The sequence below is a fragment of the Rattus rattus genome, chromosome 1 (assembly GCF_011064425.1).
Source record: "Rattus rattus isolate New Zealand chromosome 1, Rrattus_CSIRO_v1, whole genome shotgun sequence".
In the NCBI taxonomy this organism is placed as follows: Eukaryota; Metazoa; Chordata; class Mammalia; order Rodentia; family Muridae; genus Rattus; species Rattus rattus.
The window spans coordinates 245713047-245736938 of record NC_046154.1 but is presented as its reverse complement, the minus strand read 5'-3'; the positions used below and the strand labels follow the sequence as shown (position 1 = coordinate 245736938).

The 23892-nt window shown below is 47.1% G+C and overlaps 1 protein-coding gene across 2 annotated transcripts in view; it reads left to right on the top strand.

Moving 5' to 3' along the window:
• Positions 1–23892, top strand: part of Trappc9 (trafficking protein particle complex 9) — a 464527-nt gene that overhangs the window by 113121 nt on the left and 327514 nt on the right. For both annotated transcript variants that reach the window (XM_032916426.1, XM_032916420.1), the window contains 2 exons: positions 2926–3089; positions 13811–13963. In XM_032916426.1, the coding sequence (XP_032772317.1) occupies positions 2926–3089; positions 13811–13963 (317 nt within the window). The remainder of the gene's footprint in view (positions 1–2925; positions 3090–13810; positions 13964–23892) is intronic.

The following is a 23892-nucleotide window of genomic DNA, read 5'->3' as shown; positions in this document are numbered from 1 at the left end:
TGTCTTTAGGGTTGATCACCTGGCATTGGGGAACCAATTAGGGGGCTCCTCCCTGGGAGAGACGAAATCTCCCCGTCTCAGCTGTCAGTAAGCCCCCACAGCTCTTCATCTAGCAGTGGGGTCTGGTGAGATGCCCCAACCCTATTCTGCTGTGTCAACTCCTGTCATTGCTCAGGCCCTGTTTAGGCAGTGATGCCACAGTGTCATATCTGGACCATACAATCTCACAGCCAACTTCTTGGTCCTGAGGCTCTTGGGATCTCTCCACCCCCTCTTCCGAGGTGTTTCATGAGCTCTAGGTGAAGGGGTTGTGCTATGGGTGTATCAGTTGGGGCCAGGCATCCCACAGCCAGCTGTTCTCTGTGTTTTTTTCTTTCTTTCTTTCTTTCTTTTTTAACCTGTTGTGACTTTCTGTGAAGATCTCCATCTGCTGCAAAAAAGTTTCTTCAATAAGGGGTGGGAGTGACCTTTACCAGGCTGGATCAGAGCACAGGATCGGAAAATGTAATTTTAAATGATTCAAAACTGTGCTTCTCACAGACATCTCAGAATGGAACAGCCACTCATTTGCTGACTCATCAGGATGGGTATCCACTGTTGTAAAATGTGTCCTATGATTTTCCCATCCATTTGGTGGCCCCTTTCCCTTGTCCAGCAGTGCTCTAACAGTGAACCTGGCCGTCCTGGCCTTGTGTTTGTCAAATGGGAGAGAATGACAGGGAGCCGTCCTGCCCTCTGACCATCCATAGTTACGAGTTGGATGGGGAGGAGGCAGCAGCTGTGGGTCTCGGGGTGGGGTGTGCATGGGCAGCCAGCTATGGAGGGAGTGCAGGAGGGAGGGGCTCATGATCGAGGAATAAAAACAAAATAGAAAACGATAACTCAAAAGGGACAACAGGTCTGATTGCAAGAGCTGAAGTCCCACATTTTCAGAAGACAGGCTCTTGACCTTGGGTTAGCATCCATAGTATAAAACCTTGATAGCTGGGACCTCATCACAATAAAAAAACAGTGGTGCGTCCAAAGATGCCATTAGGAAAATGAAAAGACAACCCACAGGTTGAAAGGGAGAATTCGCCCAGCACATATCTGATAGAGTGGTATCTATATAAAGAGCTTTAAAAACTCGGTGTAAAGAAGACAAACAACCTAATTAGAAAAATCGGCAAACGATCTCAATAAGTCTTGCAGCCTGAAAGATGCACGCACAGAACATAAGTAGCCTGGAAGGGTGCAGAGCCGTTCATCTCTCTGGGGCTCACACCCCCACCCCGAGATGGCAGCTCATGTCCACTGGGGTGGCTGTGATCAGAAAACACACAACAGCCAGGCTGGGAAGGGGTTACAGGAGCAAGCGTTCTCCCTCATGTACTGCTGATGGGAATGTAAAATGCTGTGCTCGTCCGGAAGTCTTTTAAAAGATCAAACATGAGTTTAATGACCCAGCTATTCTCTTCTTGGGTATGTGCCTAAGATGAGAGAGACCATATACACTGTTGCCAAAACTTGTACCTGATAGTTAAATAGTGGTAAAGACCCACGTGTCCATGGGCTAACCAAGGCACAAAAAGAGGCACATTCGGTAGTGAGGTAGTGAAAACGCCTTAGCCCCTGGTAGAGCTTTGCCATAGATATATATAGTATGTCAAGGTTTCTCTTGAGGAAAAATGGAGGTATTTAAAATGGGGTCTCAGTGGAGGCGGAGCATCTCTGTGAGTCCCTAAACTGCATAGGTAAAGAGCAGGTGAACAGCGGTCTGCAGTCGCGCTGGGCTCAGTGTGCCAGGCGTAGCATTTCCGATTGGCCACAATGAAGGATGGACCCCCACCTCAGCTTAGCACATGCAGCTCCAGGAAGGTGTTCTGCTTTTGTTCCCGTGGGTGCGTCCAGCAGATAGCTCCAAGGCCTGGCCTCAGTCCCCACTGTTCTTTGTCCCCTGACCACTTAACAGGGTGAGCCACAGAGAGAAATGGGAGAGGAGACAGACACTTGAAGGCCCTCAGTGTCCAGACCAGGAGACAGATGGGGGGAGGGGTGATGCTGAGGGAAACAGTCAGGGAGCTGTTATCAGGAAGGAAGAGCCTTCTGGGGAAAGGCCCTGTGTCCCCTGCCCACTAATTGGGTCATCTCAACTGCTTACCTCTGCAGTCACACAAGGAGCACTTGCTTGCTACTGCAGGTGTCCCTTCAGCCATCTCAAGGTCAACCTCAACTTCCTCTTACTTTTATCGGAGCTCCCAGAGGTGGCATCTGCCTCACCTTTCTTGCTTTAGTATCCTGTGGTGCTTTAATAAAGCATGTAGGTACTCTCTGGTGTCTCTGAGCTCCCAGTGGGATGAGCTGGACAGCCTGTTCATAGGAAGTCAGGAGCCAAGGGCTGAGAAGGGGGTTTGTCCAAAACCCTGGCGGGTTTTATCCTTTAGAGAAGAGGGTATGGGTTGGGGGAGAGGTTCCCATTGGAATGACCCGGAATTAACATGTTCATTTATTTATTCATAAATAGCTACATCTGTAACTTTTTCTGAGGTGATTTACTGCATTAAAAAGTGATTATTCAAGTGGGGGTCGACTGTAACATGTAAACATCCGAGAGGCTCACTCATGGAATTCTCTTAGCGTTGTTGACGTCCACTGTGTGCTCTCCTCCTGTGTGACAGAGATGCCCTTGACCTTGGCCTCACCCCACATGAGTCTTGAGTAGAGGCAGTGTCAGATCCCCTGAAATCTGGGGCCTGACTTGCCAACTATAACTTCTCTAACTCCATGGCCCCTAGTTTTGTGTCTTCGTGTCTTTGTGATTACTGAGCCCCAAGTGAGGGCAACTAGGCTGCTTCTGAAGTGTGTTCCTGTGTGAATGGTTCCAACGACTGCAATGCCTTCCCCTCTTGTCCCTCACTCTTTGTCCTGTCGTCTCTGTGATTTCAGGTCTGCACACTCACTGCAGCCTTCTGCCGGGGATGAGATAGCCACTAATGTGTCTGTCCAGCTTTTCAATGGGGAGACTCAGCAGCTCGCCATTACCTTGGAGAACATTGGACTGGAGCCTCTGGAGCAGCTGGAGGTCACCTCAAAGCTTCTCACCACTAAGGGTAGGTGGCATGGGGACTGTCTGTGCATCAGAGGACACACCATGGAGAGCTGAGGCTTGTTACCCAAAGTGCAACCAGGAAACCTAATGACTCTTTCTGTAGTGTCCCTCAGTGCCAAGTCCTTTACCTACCTGGTTCTTGAAACGTAAGTAAGTCAGTTATGGGCCTTGGTTGATGCTTGAAGAAATTGTTAGTGTTGATGAGTGACAGAAAACTGAAGTCGTTAGGAGGAAACGCTTAAAAACAGCATTATTATTAATTCTTTGTTTTTTGCAATGTATTTCTGTTATGTTCATTCCAACTTTTCCTAGATCCAACCCCACCCATCCCCAGCCAACTCTTTTGTCTTCTTCTTTTTAAACTCATTGAATCTAATCTCTCCGTCTGTATATTATTGGCTGTGTGGCCATCGCCTGGAGAATGGTCAGCCTACGAGGGGCAACAAGTACTCAAAGAAAATGGCTACCTTCTTTCAGCAGCCATCAGTTGGTAATCTCTCCACAGATGGGGTGGGACTTCATGTCCACCTGCCCTCTCCATGCTGGGATTTTATTTGGACTTTCATAGGTCTTGTGCATGCTGTCACAATCACCATGAGTTCCTACGTGCAGAAAACAGTTTTCTTGTAATCACGGTCCACCTTTGGTTCTTAGAATCTTTCCACCTCCTCTTCCCCACTGATTTCTGAGCTTTCCAGGAAGGGAGTGTGATATAGATGCCCCATTCAGGGCTTAGTACTCCAAAGTCTCTTACTCTCTCTACCTCCACGAGGTGTGGTCTTTGTGTTAGTCAGTACTGCTATAAAAGCTTCTCTGTGGAGGATTGAGAGGTGCATTGATCTGTAAGTGTAACAATAAGCCATTAGGAGCTTATTTAACATTATGTCCATTTAGCAGAATAATAGTATTAAGTTCTCCCTATGGCCCTGTCTAGCCACAGGTTCTTGACCCTGACAGTGGTGACAGGCATGGGCTTTCTCTTGTGGAACAGGTCTTAAACCCAATCATAAAGTATTTGGTTGCTCCCATGACATTGATGCCAGTGTTGCACTAATGGGCGTGTCTTACTAAGGCCTACTGTTAATGTAGCTTATAAGATTCATAACTGGGTCAGAGGGATGATCTCTTTTCTCCCCCAGTAGTGTATACAACATCTTTCATCGTGAAAGTTAGCCAGCAGGGATAAAGCTTCCAGGTCAGTACCAGGTTGATTTCTTTATATTTTATGACTCAGGTATGAGATGTCTTTAGGAATAGGGTCTTCTACGGTGAAACCTTTTACATCGCCTGTAACCTACCTTATCTTCCCAATTTGAAACTGGAAAATATTTTTTTTCTTTCCTAAAATAAACCCAGGTGATAATCATGTGACTATTTTTACTCAGATCCCGTGTTCTTTCTGAAGCACAGCCCTTGTGTGTCTTTCTCTTTCAAAGGAAGTATTGGCTGCCACTAAGAATATAATCCCAGCCGGCCATGGTGCTGCACGTCTTTAATTCCAGCAGTTGGGAGGCAGAGGCAGGTGGCTCTCTGTGATTTCTAGGCCAGCCTTGTCTACACAGTGAGTTCCAAATAGCCAGAGCTATGTAATGAGACCTTGTCTCAAAAACATCCAAAAATAAACTGCAAACGCAGAGCCCCACCCCAAACCTACACTCCCCTGTTAAGGACGTTACACTTAACCCTTTAAGCTGCTGGATCAGCCACTCCTCTCCTGGACTCAGTCAGCCATCTTCTCTGTCCTACCTCCACCTCCTTTGCTTTCTCTACCCTATCTCCACCTCCTTTGTTCAGTTACTGCACGTTTTGGGTTCCAGCCCAATCAGCATCCCACTGAAAACCTTCCCAGTATTGGGGTGTTAGGTCTTCCCCTGTTGTTTGAGAGTACTCTTGGCTGACTCTCTGTCTCCAGCTGGGTTACGAGTGTCTCAGAAACAGTGTAGAGACCCACAGCCAAACAGTAGATAGAGCTCGGGGATCCTTATGAAAGAGTTGGAAGGGCTGAGGGCCTCAATGTTGGTAGAAACGCCATAGGAAGACCCACCGAGTCAACCAACTTGGGACTCTCAGAGACTGAAGCACCAAAGAGCACACAGGGGCTGGACCTAGGATGTAGCAGATGTGCTGCTCGGTTTTGTGTGGGTCCTGAACAGCAGGAGCGGTGCTGTCCCAAAGCTATTGACTATGGGATGTGTTCTTCTCTCTGGGCTGCCTTGTCTGGCCTGAGTGGGAAAGGATTTGCCTAGCCCCACAGAAACTTGATGTGCCAGGGAGGGGTAGGGAATACTTGGGGGGGGGATCCCCCTCTCAGAGGTGAAGGGGAGGGGGTGAGGGAGAGATTGTGGGAGGGGGTGACTGGGAATGGGGGCAGTGGTTGGATGTAAAACGAAATAATACATAAATAACTCCCCCCCAAAAAACCCCAAACCAAACAAACAAAAAATAAAACCCCAAACCAACCAATCAACCACCTCCCCCCAAAGTAAAAACAAACAAAAACAACAATGACTAGGTATTATTATTATTATTATTATTATTATTATTATTATTATTATTATTATTATTATTTTATTTTGTGGGATTGGATATTGCATGCATATCTGTGTACCACGTGTATGCCTGGTGCCCTAAGCCTAACCCTAACCCTAACCCTAACCCTAATGTTCTTCCCCCATTGCCTGGAACTGGAATTGTGGATGGTTGTAAGCATATGTGTAGGGGCTAGAAACAGAACTCAGATCCTGTGAAGGAGCGGCCAGTGCTCTTGACTGATGTGCCCCCTCTCCGACACTTGTCTTTTAATTTTCAAAGCCAGAATAGAGTGAGTTTCATTTCAGAGCTCCATATACATGCGGATGCTTTTCCAGGCGCTAGTCTCAGCTCTGCTAGCCTTACCTCATCACAAGGGAGGAAGACATGTAGACGTGTAATGCCAGGCATCGTGTAACCATTTCCAAAGCAAAGCAGTTACAACGGAAAGATTAAAGCCATCATTCATTTTTTAATTACTGTCCCAAGCAGCGGTACATTTACATGTAGAATTAAATTAATGAAAACAGGCCATCTGCTTTCAAAATATACAGAGGGAACGATCCCTGCGGCTTGCGTTCTGCAGTGCGGAAAAGCTTTCAGCATCAACAGATGACCCGCCTGCCTGACGTGAGGAGATGAGGAACTGGCGATAGCCGGGAGCCAGGAGTTGGTGGAGCGGTGCTGGGGGGCTGAGCCACAGCCGTGCCTAATAAGAAGGCTCTGTTTCTGCAGGCGTGCTGTCTTTATTGCAAGTCTAGTGCATCCTGCATCGTTAATGTCCAACTGTGAAGTTCTGCCTTCTCTGGGTTCTGGGTTCCCAGGCTCCATTCCTCGCTTTGAGGTAGCTTTGTTCTCTTCCTTAGGAGTAGCAATAGCCATTTCTAGTCCCCTAGCTCCCAGTAGCAGATGGGTGGCTTCTCATGTTCAGGGCCACCACAGAGGCCTTTCAGGTCAGGGTAAGGATAGGGCCTTTCTCTGCTGTGGCTTCAATACAGGAGAGCTGTGGTGCAGTGACAGCAATTGTGAGCATGTGGGGTGGGCTATCCTGGGGCCCATGAGTCATGCTGGCAGGACCCTGGAAACCCTCAGGAAGCAGGCCGGAGGGCACATACTCCACTTGCACTCCTGTTTGCCATCCTCTGCATACCCTTTGTCTTTGTAGGACCCCACTTGCTTACCTGGTGCCTAGCACTTGCAGGAGCAGGCCTGCAGGTCCTTGGTTTGCTTTTGTCTGTCTCTGATGCCTGGAAGGTAATGGGAAGCCCATTTACACCCACTGTCTCTGCCTGTGGTCCCTTCTAGCCACGCCCATTGCCTTAACTCATTAGCCTTTTGTGCTTTCTTAGTCCTCTTGACTCTTCTGTCCAGAGATGAGCATCACAAGCCCCATAAAAAAGGCCTTTTGCTTCTGAGTGTGTGATGAGGGTCAGTGATGTGAGGCCTAGACTGCCTTTTGGGCTTTAATGGGTCCTCGTTCACAGGTTCCTACCATGCAGATGTAGTGTAGCCACCCTGTTTGAAGACAAGGGTTATCTCCCTTTTTGGTATTCTCCTCTGATTCCGGCTCACTTGTCACAGAATCTTTCTAGGCTGTGAAAGGTTTTATGGCCTTTGCTTAAAGTACCACTGAATTCATTACGATGAAGACAAAACCAGGGAAAAATGTACTTATTTTCCTGTAGACGGTGTAAGAATGCTCAGAATATACATAGACACAAGTTTGGTGTAGACCCAAGGTTGTGGCTCCATGGTCCCATGGGTTTGATCCCTGGCATCACAAACTACAGAACACAGCAAAACAAAGCAGGTGTGAACACAACACATGAATACACATCCTAGTCCCCTTTGTTCCTTTTCATTTTAAAATTTATTTGTGTGTGTGTGTGTGTGTGTGTGTGTGTGTGTGTGTACCTGCAAGTGTGTGGATGAATGTGTAGTGTGTTGGTACCTATGGAGGCCAGAAGGGAGGACCAGGTACCCTGGAGCTAGGGTCCTAGGCAGTTGTAAGCAGCCTGACACTGGTGCCTATAGTCAAACCCTCACCCTCTGCAAATCAACAAGTGCTCTTGACCACTGAACTTATCTACAGGTCCTGTTTTTTTTTTTTTTAATTAAAAAAGTCTTATTTTTGTGCACGTTTAGTGTGCATATGTATGTATTTATGGTATATGTGTGTATGGGTCTGTGTTCACGTGGGCACACAGGTGTGGAGGTCAGAGGACAACCTCAAGTGTTGGTCCTAATCTTCCTCTGCTCTTTCATTGTCTGCTGTTGTGTACACTGTGCTAGCTGGCCTGTGAGCTTCTAAGGCTTCTCCTGTGCCTGCCTCCCACCTCTGTGTCTGTCTCCCCTGCTCTGCAGGAACACCAGTGTTATATGCACACACGCTACTGGTGCCTGGCTTTACGTGGGTTCTGCATATTTAGACTGAGGTCTACATGCTTTGTGTCACATGTTTTACTCATGGAGTCATCTTCCCAGAACAGTTTCTTCATTCTTTGAATTTAGTTTTTTTCAGACAGCATATATTAATTAATTAATTTATTTATTTACAAGCACACTGTAGCTGTCTTCAGACACACCAGAAGAGGGCATCAGATCCTATCACAGATCAGGTGGTGAGCCATCGTGTGGTTGCTGGGATTTGAACTCAGGACCTCTGGAAGAGCAGTCAGTGCTCTTAACCACTGAGCTGTCTCTCCAGCCCATTATTTATTTTTTATTGCCAAGTTTTATAGCAAATTATTTAAAAGTAGAGGCCAGTTTTTAGTTCCCATGTAGGTGTGTAAGCATCCAAGTGAAATATGTGAAAATACCTGTTAATGTTCAACATTATCTTAACATATCTGCTCTGGGATGCAGAGCATAGACAGTGTATCAAATTGTGTCAAGCAACATATGCTTGTCATTCAGAAGTAGTTACTAAGACAGTTAAAAGACAGAATTTAGTTTAAATTCAGGGATGATCCGCGTTTATCACCTAGACTCTTGGCCAAAATCGAAACCCCAGAAGCCCGATTCTTCAAATACCTACTTTTTAACATTAACAAAAACACCTCTGCTGGCCGCATGCCGTCTCCTGATATTACAGCTAATGCTTCTCATCATAAATAGGGAGGTAGCCTAGTCTCTTGTGATATTTCAAACAGTCAAAAGTTAGTAAAATTATTGGTTCACCTCTACTTAAGCCAAATGTGCTTATACTTAACTTCACCCTTTCCAAGCTTTGAAGCCCTGATCTGTTGATTTATGCTAATTAATCATCGGTGTATAATTCCTGTGACACTTAGTAAACTCCACAGCTACACACTGATGGCACTTCCAGACAAAGCAGAGCTGGACCGTCCCTTCCATGTTCTAGTCACGGAGCTTGGACTGCTCAGCCGTGCCGCCTTGGTGACTGCTGACATTCTTTAGTTTGCCAGTTCAAGGACACCTGCCTATGTGAGTTTAAAAATTGACCTCCACAGAAGAAATGAAAAAAAAAAAAAAAACTACATACAACAGATTACTTTTTAAAAATATAAAAATCACACGCTGTCATGCCAATGGCTGCAGTACACATGCATGCCGCCGATCGAATGTGTTGACAGGAAGTGAAGCCTCCGTTGGGCCTTGGGTGAGAGGCTGTGCGTCCCTTGCTTTTGTTGTATGCATGGTGTAGGGTTCTTCCAGTAAGGCGCTTCTCAGAAGGTGAAGGTTTAAAGCAGCATAAGTCCCCGGCTTCCCTGGTGACACTGAGCGAAGCCCCAGCATTGGGATCGTGACTGCCATTCCAGACGACGTTACCGTGGGGAGCAGCTAGGGGCACAGACTGTGTTACTGATTTCCATCATGCGTTGTTCCTAAAGTGCAGACCACCCCATTGGATTTTGAAAAACCCCTTTGGTCATTCCATTCTGCAGCCAGCAATGCAGGGAAGAGAGAAAAACAGAGAGGCCCACTCACGGAGCATGAAATCAATGTCATCTCTGACGCCTGGGCCGTTCAACTACTTCGTTGCTGTGGCCACGGAGCCTTCTTTTCACTCTGAATCACCCTGAGCTGTGTCTTAGAAGTACTTTCATTTGGCACCATTCAGCCGTTCCTTACACATGGGTTTGTTCATTACTTGAAAGTGTCCCTCTGTAATCTGCAGAACGTAATACAGAAGTCAGTGGTGCAGTGAGACAGCTCTCACATAGGCCACATGCTTGGTCAGGAAGGGCTGGGCTGCATGCAGGACTTCTCACGGACCTCGGTTGCTGGCCCTCAGTTGTATGGGGCATGGGCAGTTGCCCATGTTTCGCTGTCCCCATAAGATCCCCTGTTGGAGCGTGTGGGTGACAGCCCCGCCTATGCACTCTCCCCACTGTTGTTGACCCTCCTCACTCTTGACTGACTTGTCCTGCTGCGTTCAGCAAGGCAGCTTAGCGATCTCCTCTGGGTGCACCCTCTTTTCAAGCTTCCAGAGCAGATGCCCACATCTTGAGAGTAGCCTCCCAGGCAAATAGTGACCACTGCTATGCTGGCCTAGAATGTGTGAAGTCAGCTCGGCTGGTCTGCCAGGTCTAGTAACCCATGCAAGGGTTTGTCAAACTGACTTCAAAAAAAACCATCGTGAGTGCCACACTTGAAGGAGGCAGACGAAGGTTTTCTGGTTCGAGCTTTTTCCCAAGATGGCGGTCCTTCCTCTTTGTCCTTAGAAAATAATTTCTAGAATGGTGAAATTGAATACTTCTGGGTGCATAGGACCCTGAGGAGCCTTGAAACTGGAGCAGCGGGAAGTAGAGAAGAACAGCTCCTCCACCAGGGAGTGGAGCGGGCAGCCCTCCCCCGACGACCCCTGTTCCTGTCCGCATGGAACCTGGGGCCAGAACAGTCACAGGACCCAGGAGTCCAGTAATGAGCTGGCTGCAGCGCCATACAGACGTCAGTCACCCCACTGATTTCCTGTCTTTTGGGCCCAGCCTGTTTTTGAGTTGTTATGCTATTTTTACAGTAATTACTGTTTTTAACATTATGGCCTTGCAGGGTGAGGCTTTAAAAATCAATACTGTAGACCGGTTTCTGCCTTGTGTCGTCAGAGAGCCGCGTGTCATGGGAAGTGGGGGGGAGGGCAGCACGTTTGGTTCTTGCCGGTAGGTGTGTTGCTGACAGCAGGCCACTGTGGCTCAGTGTGGACAAGCCGGAAGCCCCCAAGGTCAGACTAGCCCTAGTCGACATTACAGCCTGCAGCGTTTCACCTGCTTGGGTTTCAAGTGGCCTTGCCATTTAGGGGCTGGTACACTGCACCACGTTCCTCGCTTTGGTGGCAGCCTTCGCTCACGTTTGAGATGGTTCTGCTTGTGGTGACACATAGGCAGCAGGCACAACCCCTAGCTGTGCACAACCCTGACACCGTCAAGTGCTCAGGAAACAGGAGTGCTCCCTGCAGGCCGCTGTTGCCACTGTCACTGTTTTCTTAATGAAACACCACTTTGTTTGCGGCTTTCCTGAGCATCTCTCAGCCCAGCACTCAGCAGTTCTCATTTTTGTTTTCTGCCTCACATATGGTCTCTATCTGGTACCCACTGTATTTTAGACATTGTGCGTCAGGGAGCAGCTTGGCAGCAAGTCGGGGTCCCCAGGGAGCTCACAGTGTGACAGCACACTGGACTGTGAGCAGGCACAGCCTGTCTACAAAAGCAGAGGCCAGGCCAGAAGCCATAGGGAAATCTCACTCTTGCCTTTTCTGTTGCCTCTGCTGGGTACCTGTCTGTTCTCTGCCCACCAGTTCCTCTTCTCACCCAGCTCCTCCACAAACCTGTGTCAAGCAGCATGACACCACCTTGGCTCATGCTGGTCACGGGGGACCCCCTGTGAGTTTGACTTAGGCCTCCACTTGCCTGTCTGTGAACACATCCATGCGCTTAGAATCTTGCTGACCCCTGATGCCTTCCTTGATCCACAGCTCTGGCCTTCGTTCCCGGGTACAGCGCTCATTACCTTTTGCTGAGGACTTTTACATCCCCTTCTGGAAGGACTGGACATGCTGCTCCCACCATACCTGGCAGCTTATACTTACCTTGTTTGATTTTGTTCTCCAACAGTCAGATATTTATTTACGTTGTATGCAGTCGTTGTGCCGGCATATGAATAATACATGGGCCCTGTCCTCAGGAGCTCACAGTTCCGTGTGGGAGTCAGGCATGTGTTCACTGAGCTCTGCCTGAAGACCCTGCGTTGTTTTAGCTCCGTGTGACTGACCACGAGAATGGACCTGCAGCTGTGCTTGTTCGGAAGATGTCAAAACTCACGAATGACTGAAAGACATTCAGCCTGGTGCCCACTTGCACACGGACAGGAAGGCACTGTTGTTTTGTCTAGTTTGGCATTTTAATAGCAAATTCTGGGGTCGTGCCGGAGAAGTCTGCGATAAGCTGATCTCTAGACAGGGTGACGTGCCTCACACACAGTGTGTGCTTGGCTCACTGGGGATGCAGACTGGAAGGAAATGAGATGGGGGCGGGTGCAGAAGTTAGGGCTGAAGAAGCCTTTACGTTACATTTCTTGAAGGTCGTTTGCATACTTGGTGTGTTGTGTCTCTGCCAACTGAAAATGAGGAAACAAGCCCACCACTTAAGGCTGAAGTTGGCACCATTTCACGGACTTTGTGTAAGAGTCAACAAGTGAACATGGGGAGAGGTCTGTGATGCAGCTGCCTTGTGGAGCCTGGCTATCCCCATTTCTGTTGCCCGAAGTGTGCAAGTTGGTGGGGACCTATTTAGACAGGAACCCTGTGGATTCGGTCACATGGTCTAAGGTCTCCTGTTCATGGATACACCTGCCCAGCTCGCACAGGCTGCCCTGTCCACAGACAGTGCCCAGCCAGGGTGTGGAAGCCCCGGAACCTTCAGAGTTCATTTAAACACAACTGTGGTCTCAGAGGAAGCCCCTTTAAGAAACCAAAAGCCACCCAAGCAGACAAGAGTCCCGTGTTTATAGTTTTATGAGCCATTCCCTCTGCCCCATTAGTTGTACATCTTGCTTGAGAGGGCAGGTGGTTGAGAGAACTGGTTCTCTTTTGCAAATCTGGGGCTCTACGAGGATAGTGAGTTTTATCTTAGCTCTAGGTAATTGATTAATACAACAGACAGTTATCAAACCCGTTCGCTGTGCAAAAGGAGCAGGATTTCTTCAGGAAGCTTCATATGGAGAGGAAGCCGGCTTCTCATCTGGAGCAGTTTTAGGAGCCCATCTGTTTCCGTCCAACCCTGCCCCCCATCAAGCTCTTATCCTTTCCGGAGCAGAGGCCACATCTTCCTTATCTCTATGTCCCCAGAGCCACGGTGGTCCATTTCTGTATGCTGATAGTTCATTAACTGAGTTAGTGTCGTGGCTTGGAACTGCTTTTGTGTCCCACACCTAATCGCTTCCCAGGTTCTAGGATGTTGTACTGAGATGTTACATAGCCCCATTTTACTTCACAAAATCCATCCCTGGCCCCGTCTACTGACAAGCCCTCTTGGGAGTGACAGAGGATGTGTGACTACGCATTCAAAGAGCTGAGCGGACCAGTGTTGGGTTCAAGTTCAGGGCTGTGATCCCAGAACTCACATGCTTGATTGAGTATTGATTTTTGTTCCACTTTCTTTCTTCGAGTTATCTATATCTATATCATCTATATCATCTATATCTATATCATCTATATCTATATCTATCTATACCATCTATATCTATATCTATCTATATCTATATCATCTCTATCTCTATCTCTATCTCTATCTCTATCTCTATCTCTATCTCTATCTCTATCTCTATCTCTATCTCTATCTCTATCTCTATCTCTATCTTCTATGAGGTTCTCCAAGGGGATTCTCTGAGCTTCAGTTGTTATGCTGGTTCGGTTCGTATCTCAGGTAAGGGAGAGGCTGTAGTATAGTGAAGAAGGCATTGTCCTCGCCTCAGGTATTGCTCTGAGATTTCTTCTTGTCTATCTGCTCCCTCCCTCCCTCCTCCCCTTCTCCCTCCCTCCTCTGTTTGAGATAGGGTATCATGTAGCTTTGCAGCACCTCATGGTCTCCTGATTCTGGAAGGCCTTGGCCTTTGACCACCCACCATGCAATGCCAGCTTTTCATTTGCCTTTGTTTCTCCCGGGGGGTGGGGGGGGTAGGTAAGCCTCAGGCCACCAGGAGCCCATCCTCCTCACTTCTGTGTTCTCATTGCAGAGAAGTTGTACGGCGACTTCTTGAGCTGGAAACTGGAAGAAACGCTGGCCCAGTTCCCTCTGCAGCCCGGGAAGGTGGCTACTTTCACCATCAACATCAAGGCAAAGCTGGACTTCTCTTGCCAGGAGAACCTCCTTCAGGATCTGAGTGATGGTGAGCCTGCCCTCACGGCAGTCATTTGCTTGCCAGTCATTAGCTCCAGCTGCCTGGACTCGTGGCCACGCTGTTAGTTACTGTGTGTACCTGAAGTAATAATGAGAGTGTATTTCAGCTAAATGGGGTCTTAATCCCCCCACTCTTGAGTGTTTTGTTTTCCTTTGCAGGGAGGTCAACTGTAGTGTATGGAATTGCCAGTTTTCAGTGTAACTGCAGCTGCTGTGATAGAGTGTTCCCTCAGAGCCTGTGGTTTGTCTAGCAGTCTGGGACTGTGGGGATTTCTCACAGTATAAGCTCAGACTGACTAGGCACGGTAGATTCCTTACTCCATTAGGAAGCCTGGATCCAGACATTGGGGGCCTGGTTGGGTGTATGAATCTGCTTAGGCTACTGTCACAAAGAACCTGGATGATGTGGCTTACACCAGCCCCTTACTCCTTATTGGACCTGAGGCCTGAGGTCAGGGTTTTGGGCTCTTTTCCTGGTCCACAGAAAACCATTTTCTGGTTGTGACCACAGATAGTAGAGAGAGTATCTCTCTCGTATTCCTTCCTTCTTCATACAAAGGCTGCTCCCCTGAAGAGGGCCCTGGCCTTATGACATTGTTTGCCTACCACCACCTGCTCATACAACACCGTTAGTACAGTTGCTTTGGGAAGTAGGGTTTCAGCATGGGAACTTTGGAAGAAGGCACAGATATTCAGTCTACAACATGATTGTTACTAGAGACGGTGGACCCTGTCCCCAGAACTTGGATGGCTGCCTGAAGTCTGTGTCTGCAGCTTCTAATGTGTGAGGAATTGGAACTGTAAGCGTTCTCAGTGTCTCTTACAGGAATGAGTCGTTGGGGCCCTGCAGATGAGGAACATAACTCGGGCACAGCTTGCTTTAGTTGGAGGACCCTGTAGGTGAAATCAAAGACATGAGCCCCAAAGCCCAAAGGGTGGTAGTAGGTACAATGGCCTAGAGTTCAGATGTCTTGTGTCTCTGTCTCTCTGGAAATGAACTTTTCACCCCTCTGTGTATGCTGTACATGTGCACATGTGCATATCTGTGCACACTCATGTGTACATACAAACATATGCACATGCCCATGCAAGAGCAGAGCAGGACTTCAGGTGACCTCCTCTTTCGCTCTGTGCCTTGGTCTCCTGAGAAAGATTCTCTCATTAGAGCTGAATGTTCTCCTATTAGCTTGGTTAGTCAGTGAGGCTCTGGAATCCACCTGCCTCTGCCTTCAGTGCTAGAACTAAAAGCTTTGATGTAGGATTGGGACTCAGGTTGTCATGCTTACACGGCAAGACTCTCACCCACAGAGCCATCTCCTCAGCCCTGGGCCTCTGTTTTGAGGTCAGTCTCTTCCAGCATCTCTGCATATTAACACTCTTGTGTTGGATGAGAGCAAGCAGAAGATGAGTTAAGGGTTTTATTCTTCTGTCATGGGAAATTACCTTCATATCTTGCCTTCTGTGAGTAGTCTCCAGCCTCCTGACCTCGGTCCATGACTACATATTCAGCCTGCTTCCTCAGGGCCTCTGCAGCTACACTGGCTTACCCAGTGGCCCTGCTCCTAGCTTTGCACGACCTGCCTTGTATTCCCCTTCTAGGCCGGCATCTTCTTGCAGCAAGGCCTACCTCGCTGCATCTACCTAGGCAGAGACAGTCCCCACTCTTCTGCTCACTCCTTACCCTGTCTGTCACCCAGTCTTCTTCTGTCTCTCTGCTTTGGAATAGGAACAAAGGCCTTGACATCTTCAGCCCTGCATCTTGGCTGTGAAGGGGTCAAGGGTGCATGTGTGGATGACGTATCTTTTTCTCCCATCCCTCCCCTCATTGTGGGGTTCCATGTTCTACTTGTGTTCATTCTTGTGAAGGAAGGCAGTTCCCCAAAAGACATCTTTAAGGAATTGTTGGTAATCTCAAGTCCATGTGTGAAAGATATAGAAATTAGCTACCTTGTGGTTTTGTTGAAACAGATGCTCTATAAAAATTCACCTTGTTACTCTGTCTTGGCTCGGGTCACCTTAACAAAATACCATAGACAGCATTCACCATAGACGTGTCTTATAGTTGGGGGCTGGGAAGTTCACATCAAGGTTCCAGAAGATTTGGTTCCTGGTGAGGGTTTTCTTCCTGGACTTCAGACTTTTATCTTCTTGATGTGTCCTCTCCCACTGGAGATGATGCTGTGTACCTCATGCTGTGAGGCCACTGCTTCTACTAGGACCCCAAGTCCTGTAGCTTCACAGTAAGCAGTAAGGACTTTGGCAGGGTGTGGAGTCTATCGTTCCCTTCCTGAAGTTTGACCCCCAGGGTTGAAATTCCATCTCTGAAGCTCTGTAACAGTCTCTTTATATTATTAGGGATAACAGGAAAATAAACATCAGATATGCTAGAAATGGGAAAAGCCCAGTAGATTTAACGTATCAGGACATGCAAACAGCAGATATCATGTAGGGGAACAGGAGAACCTGCTTTGGGCTGGGGGTAGCTCAGTTCAGAGTGCTTGTGAGAGGTCACAGAGCCATGGGCTTGATTCCTAGAACCACTACTGTCTTAGTCAGGGTTTCTATTCCTGCACAAGCATCATGACCAAGAAGCAAGTTGGGGAGGAAAGGGTTTATTCAGCTTACATTTCCATGTTGCTATTCATCACCAAAGGAAGTCCAGACTGGAACTCAAGCAAGGGAAGCAGGAGCTGATGCAGAGGCCATGGAGGGATGTTACTTACTGGCTTGCTTCCCCTGGCTTGCTCAGCTTGCTTTCTTATAGAACCCAAGACACCAGCCCAGGGATGGCACCACCCACAATGGGCTGAGCCCCCCCCCCCCAATCATGAATTGAGAAAATGCCTTACAGCTGGGTCTCATGGAAGCATTTCCTCAAGGCAGGCTCCTTTCTCTGTGATAACTCCCAGCTTGTGTCAAGTTGACACACAAATCCAGCCTGTACAACTACATAAGTCAAATCTGACGGACAGGCCTTTTCTTTCTTTTTGTCTGTAACTTGCCTCACCCCACTGAGTTTTTCGGTCTGTAGACAGAGGGTTTTTTATAGTCAACTTTTCCCCCCAAAAGGGGAGGAATTCAACAGAATGAATGTTATTTAGTCCTGAGACTCCATTCAGATCCCTGGTATGTTTTCTCAAATGTGGTCCTCGGAATCTAGCCAGGCAATGTCTTCTACCTGAGGTTTGGGTGAGAGACTCACAGTAAGTGGAGTGGCCCTCTGCTCAGGTCACCTCTTAGGAGGAGAAAGGCCTCTTGGTGGAAACACCTTGTGTTTTGCTGGTTTCCTGAATTTACTTGTTCCAAAAACCATTCCTGTTTACCATAGGCTAAGGTAGGTTGGGATTTATCATTTGGGAAAACTGCTTTGAGCTCGTAAAATAGAATTGAATTAGCACCAGAATTATGGTTTCCTAGGGGTTTATAAGTGTGGGCTGACTTGGTCAGTTAGATGTAGCAACACGGTTATTAATGAGTGCACATCTTTGCTGATACCTGTCAGTGGCTGCTCAGGCTGGTCACCCAGCAACCATAGAACAAGCAAATGGGACCTACAGCACTCTGTTGAGTTCTGAGAAGTTACCTGGATGTCATTCAGCCTCTGTTTGGAGACAGCTGTGAGTTTGTGGCAGAGACTTATTTGTTGCCCAAGGGAGCTGGGTGAGGAGTCCCTGTGGCTCCTTACTCGACTGTCTCAGAATCTCGGAACTGGACTGTTTCTTTCTCAGGCGTGAGCTCGCGTTAGCTATGGCTACTGAAATCAGATGCAGCTTTGTGAGCCTTCAGCAATATAGATGTTGCACAGTTGGGATAGTGGATTTGGCATGGGTTACAGACAGATGGGAAGAGGCATAGCTCTTGAACACGATCAGATAGATCTGTGTGTTAAGGCTGGGCCTCTCACTTTGTGATCACTGCTGTTATTCATTTGTTTTTTGGGGGGCAGGGCTACTGGGGATTGAATAGTAGGGCCTTATGTGTGTTAGATAAGAGTTGCCTCATTGAGGAATATATCCCCTAGTCATTGAAAAAAGTTCCCTTTCAAATTTTTGAGATAGGGCCTCACTAAGTTGCTTAGGCAGGCCTGCTTGACTTTGTGACTCCCCTGCCTCAGCTACCCAAGTCACTGTGGCTATAGGCCTGTGCCATCGCATCTGTTCCTGTTTAAACTTTCCAACAGTTCTATAAGTAAGTTGTACTACAATTCCTGATTTTTGTAAAAGGAAACAGGAAAGCTATTCCTTGTCAGCGGAGGTGAAGAAATGCAGTAGTCAAAGGCTTTGTGCAGTTCTTCATTGCATCTGAGACAGTGGGGAGATTGGATGTGTGCACATATTAGGCAATGGTGTTGTGCCAGTGACAGGGGCATTGAAAGCGACAATGAAGCAACAGAGAATGAGCCGAGTCCTAGGAAGCACATGCAACACTACTACAGGGAGAGGTAGTTATGCTTACACTTTGTTTGATATGGTTCAGGGCAGAAAAGATGGTGTGAATATGAATATAGAAACGCATCAGATTATTGAACACTAGTGCTTTTGGTGAAGGGTCTATGGTTCTTCATTTCCGTCTTGTAGCTTTTCTGTAGGTTTGATGTTTAAACAAACAACCCCAAATGGAAAAAAAAAAACAAAAAAACAAAAAAACCAAAACCAGGGAGGAGAAGTTGCTGCCGCAGAGAACTGCTTTGATCAGTTATGTTTTGATTTTTAAAGTGAATGCTCAGAGCCAGTGGCCTCCCGAGTCTGTGGATTCCAGGCCAGCATTTATCTTCCTCCAGGGTAGGAGAAGTCAATCTTTCAACCAGAAAGTGCTTTACAGCAACCAGGAATTTCTGATTTCTTGGAATGGTATGCTTACAATGGAATGAGTGGATGGTGATAGCCGTCGTAGTTGTGTGTCTTTAGGTTGCCTGATAAAGGAGACCAAACAAATACTGGGGAACCAAGTACCCTTGGGTTAAATGTGTAGCCAAAGCAAACATCAGGGTCCCTTGGAGACTCCATCAAAACCAATAGCAGCCGAGAGGCCTCAGCATCACATGAGAGGAAACAGGAATTTGGTGGCTGATGGTGACAGATCGGCCGTCTCTGATAGCCCAGGGCCATTTATTTGGTCAGATATAGAATAGCAACTGGAACATGTTCTGTACAGGGCTCTTGTGTATTCCAGGAGCATATGAGTGCAAAGTTCTTCTAGAATAAGAATGAGAGCCCAACTAAGTAGATGCTGTAGGAGTTGATATGGGGCGGCATAATGAAGGCACAGGAAGTCATAGCTACCTGCGTGTGGTCACCATGCAGAATGTGAACTCCCATTGCCAGTACACCACAGAGCATAGAAAAAAATGTTTATGCTTCTCCGAGTCAGGGCAGCTGGGAGCCATCTCTCCTAATGGTCCCTGTCAACCAGTCAGTCAAGATGGCCATTGGGAAGGATCAAGGTCAAGTCCTATGCAATGTGATAGAGGAATCCCGGGGAGCAGAACACGCCAGTACATCTTGCAATGCACTGGGGCACACAGTGAAGAAGATTTATAAAGTCTTTTCAAATTAGTCAGAAGACACAAAGACACAATTCAAGTTGTAGAGGAACGTAATTCCAAGTTAGAGAAGAATCTCAGCACTGGGATGGCAGGAATATAGGAGGGAACTCAGAACTCAAGCACGGCCTTTGGTCTTGGGTGAGTGAGTGATGGGGACTCAGAGAAAGAGGAGGAAAACTGACAAAGTATGAGAAGGGGAACTGAGAGAAGACAAGGAAGACTCAGCACAGGTGCGCATGCCTCACCTGTGCGTGTATCCTCATGGATCTCCATGAGACGCAAGAGTGGAAGGCCAAAGCCGCTTCACCAGATTGCAGGAAAACTTCCTAAAGTGAAGCGAATCCTTGACATCTTTGTTGAGCAGTACACTGTATGCGTGAGAACACTGAACCCAGGGAGCCCGAGACACTCTAACACAATTACCAGACTTCAGGCCAAAATGCTAAGTGATTTATGAAATAGTGGAGATCTGATTATCACTGGAGTTTTTGACAGGGGCAGAATCTGCCCAAACCCAACAGAACAGCCTGTTTTTAGATTCTCATGTAATGAAATCTTCAGGGTTTTCAGGTCCAGAGTCTCCAGTCTCAGCAATAGAGAGCCAAGACCAATTGCCAAGATATAGGAAAGTAAGCATTCTGCTCTCAATATTTTCTTGAAGCTTCTTAAGATTTGGAGGGCTGGCAAGACAGCTAGAAAGATAATGTCACAAAGACTGTGAGCACCAAGCACCAGGACCCAGGGGGTGTTCGAAGGGAGAGTGTACATGTCCTATGTCATGGGCATGGCTCCAACACTATGCACACTATGCTGGTTTAAAAAGCAGTGAGGGGAGGGCATTGTTTGCCCAAGTACTTTGTAAGCTGATATCAGCAATTAGATCATTAAAGTTAACACTGGGATCAATAATTTTTAAGTGTATATTATTGTGAAGTAAAGTAATGATTAACTTTTTTTGTCATGTTTGTATATGTGAGGGTGCATGTGTGTATCTGCTCATGTGAAGGCCAGCGGATAGTCTTGGGTATTATTTCTGAGGTGTCATCCACATTTGCTTTTATTTTTTTGAGACTAGATCTTACCATTTGCCTTTTGTTGGCCCAAGACTTGAATAAACTAGGTTGGCCTTGAACTCATAGAGATTCACTGCCTCTGACTCCTGAGTGCTAGAATAAAGATGTGTACCACAATGCCTGGCTTATCCATCTTTTTCCAAGGCAGGGTCTCTCACTGGCCTGAAAAATACCAAATAGACTAGGGTGACTGGCCAGTGAGATCACAAAAACATACTGTTTCTATTCCTGTAATAAAACTCTGATCAAACCCGACTTAGGCTAGAGAGACTTAGGCTCAGCAGTTACGAGCAGTAGCTGCTCCTTCAGTGGACCTCGGTTCAATTCCCAGCACCACATGGTGGCTCACTACTACCATAGTAACTCCGGGTCTAGGGGATGTGATGCCCTCTTCTGGCATGTACAGGCATTAGGTATGGATGTATTACAAAAACACACAAACAGGCAAAATACCCACACACTTAATTAAAACAAAACCAACCAACCAACCAACCAACCAACCAACCAACCAACCAACCGACAAATGAAACAAAAACAATCCCCCACAAAAAAAAAAAAAAAAAAAAAAAGCCAGAAAATCTTGGAGAGGAAAGGGTTTATTTTACCTCCCAGAATACTGACCATCGTCAATGGAAGTCAGGGCAGGAACTCAAGACAGGAACCTGAGACAGAAACCTAGAGGCAGGTGCTGAAGCAGAGACCATGGGGGGATGCTTCCTACTGGCTCCAGCTTGCTTTCTCATGCCCTCCAGAACCATGGCCCAAGGATGGCATAGCAAGAGAGAGCTGAGCCCTCTCCATAACCCATCAATCAAGAAAATGCCCCTCAGGCTTGTCTACAGGTCTGTCTAATGGGGGCATGTTTTCAATTGAGGTGTCATCGTCCCAGGTGACTTTGGCTTGTGTTAACATGACAGAAATCTAAGATACTTGATTTGGCTTTTTACATGAGTTTTAGGGATTAAAGTCAGATACTAATACTTGTACAGTAAGCACTGTACTGACAGAGCCCTTCCTCTAGCCCATGATTCTGTGTGTGTGTGTGTGTGTGTGTGTGTGTGTGTGTGTGTGTGATGTTGTGTGTGGGGCACATATGTGTGTCTATGTTGAGGCCTAAGATTGATGTGAGGTACCTTCCTTGATTGCCATTTATTATTTGATAAGATAGTGTTTCTCATTGAACCCGCAACTTACCGTTTTGGCTGTGTGTCTAGCCAGATTGTTCTGGAATTCCCTCTGTCCTCCTCTGTGCTATGATCATCAGCATACTGCCATGCTCATGGCTTTAGTGGGTTCCAGGGATCCAAACTCTGATTTTTATGCTTGCGCTGCAAGCACTTTATCCCCTGAGCCATCCCCATCCGCTCATGTCTTTATCTCCATGGGTATGAGTATACGAACATAACAGGCTTATAGCCTACAGTTTGAATTAAAAGTATCAATAAGAATTCATGAGCTATTAACAAAAAGTTAATCTCTTATCTCTCACCTACCTCCCAGCCCTGTGCTCAGCTGGAGCCTAGCATCAGACTGGCTCCATAGCACGGGTTTTGCTTATGCACAAGGCTTGGTGTTTAGCATCCTTCCTGCTCAGAACAGTCTGGAACAGGAAGTGGATCCAGAGTCTTAGGAACATCTAGAAACCTAGAGTAAGGAAGAAAACAAAGGGGACCCACACTGATGTGGAACCAGAAACTGTCCTAAAGAGACATCCTGGAACTCAGAAGTCAGCAGCCTCATACCTGTGTTTCGGAGAGCACGTTCTAATGCTCCAGGAAGGAGCTGCTTACCACCAGAGAATGTTATTTTGAAGGTGATAATTAGTGATACTTATTCTCCCTTTCTCTCCTTTCTGTCTCTGGAGAACCCGACAGCTGGTGAGATGGCTTTCTCCTGGTAGAAGTACCCCAGATACCCTTTGAAAATGGGGCGGAAAGCTCATTTCTGCAGTTCTTAGGAGCTGACTCAGTGGAGACAAAGTAAGACGTAACCACAGAGCGTGCTCCCCCTGCTATCAGAGCACAGCACTCCTGTGAGGTAGCATTGTCTCTAGGTCACACACTCGAGGCTGATGAGGATGAGTTCTCCACTTCTGACTTCTGACAGGACTGAGGACAGGAACACCATAAAATACACCACTGGAATGTAGCATGCAGTCCAGGCTCCTGGAGACCCTGCTGTTATGTGAGCAGATTTCCTCACGTGCATTGTCAAGAGGGATGATGAAACTGTGGTCAGGGAAGGTAGTCATGGAGACACCCTGTTGTGAACAGTGGACAGGGGAGGTAGTCATGGCAACACCCTGTTGTGAACAGTGGACAGGGAAGGTAGTCATGGCAACACCCTGTTGTGAACAGTGGACAGGGAAGATGATGATGGTGACACCATGTTGTAAACACTTGACACCACAGAACTGGCCTCTTAAGAGCAATTACAACGAAACCGGGCGTAGGAGGCAGAGGCATACGGGTCTGCTTTACAGTACGTTTCAGTCCAGCCAGGGCCAGACAGTGAGACAAACCTGCCTCCAAACAAGCAAATGAGTGATAGACAGGTCCGAGTCTTGATTAAATATGCTTAGTCATGCATATCTATCATCCTCTGTTTAAATCTGAACTCCATGTTAGTGCCCCGAAGATGGATTTGTGGGGGACTCAGGAGCTCTTCTTTTTTTCCCCACGTGGCCTTATTACATAAGTCATCTTTTTCTGCTTTTTACTAAAACATTTTTAAGAATGTTAGGGATGGTAATATGTTTTATACACACACACACACACACACACACACACACACACACACACTACACTCCCCTATAAGGAGACAAGGATGAAAGGGCTTTAAATGAAAGATAATGAAATGCCAGGTCTGAGGATAAACAGCACAACTACACTACAGTGTCTGTGGCTCTTGCTTACGCAGTAGGGATTATGAAGACAGACAGACAGACAGACAGGGGTCCACTGTCAGGGACAGTGATCTTGGGGAAGGAGGAGATAATAGCTCACATGGTCATGAGGCAAAACAAGCCTGTCTGCTAGCTGGGATGATCTTAAATATTTTTAATCAGGAAAAAGCAGAGAGAGGGGTGGGGTGGGGTGGGGGTGAGGGGATTCTGTTCTTGGTGCTGAATGCTTGCATCAGAATCCACACATTTATTTCATGGCGTTTTCTTCCTTAGTGTGGCAGTTCATAATAAAATATCTTTAAAAGAAGAAACAAGGTAGACACATCTGTCATAATACTTTGCCTAGCAGTCTTCCTCGTCTGATCTGATTGAAAAGTTATTTCTACACTGGAGTT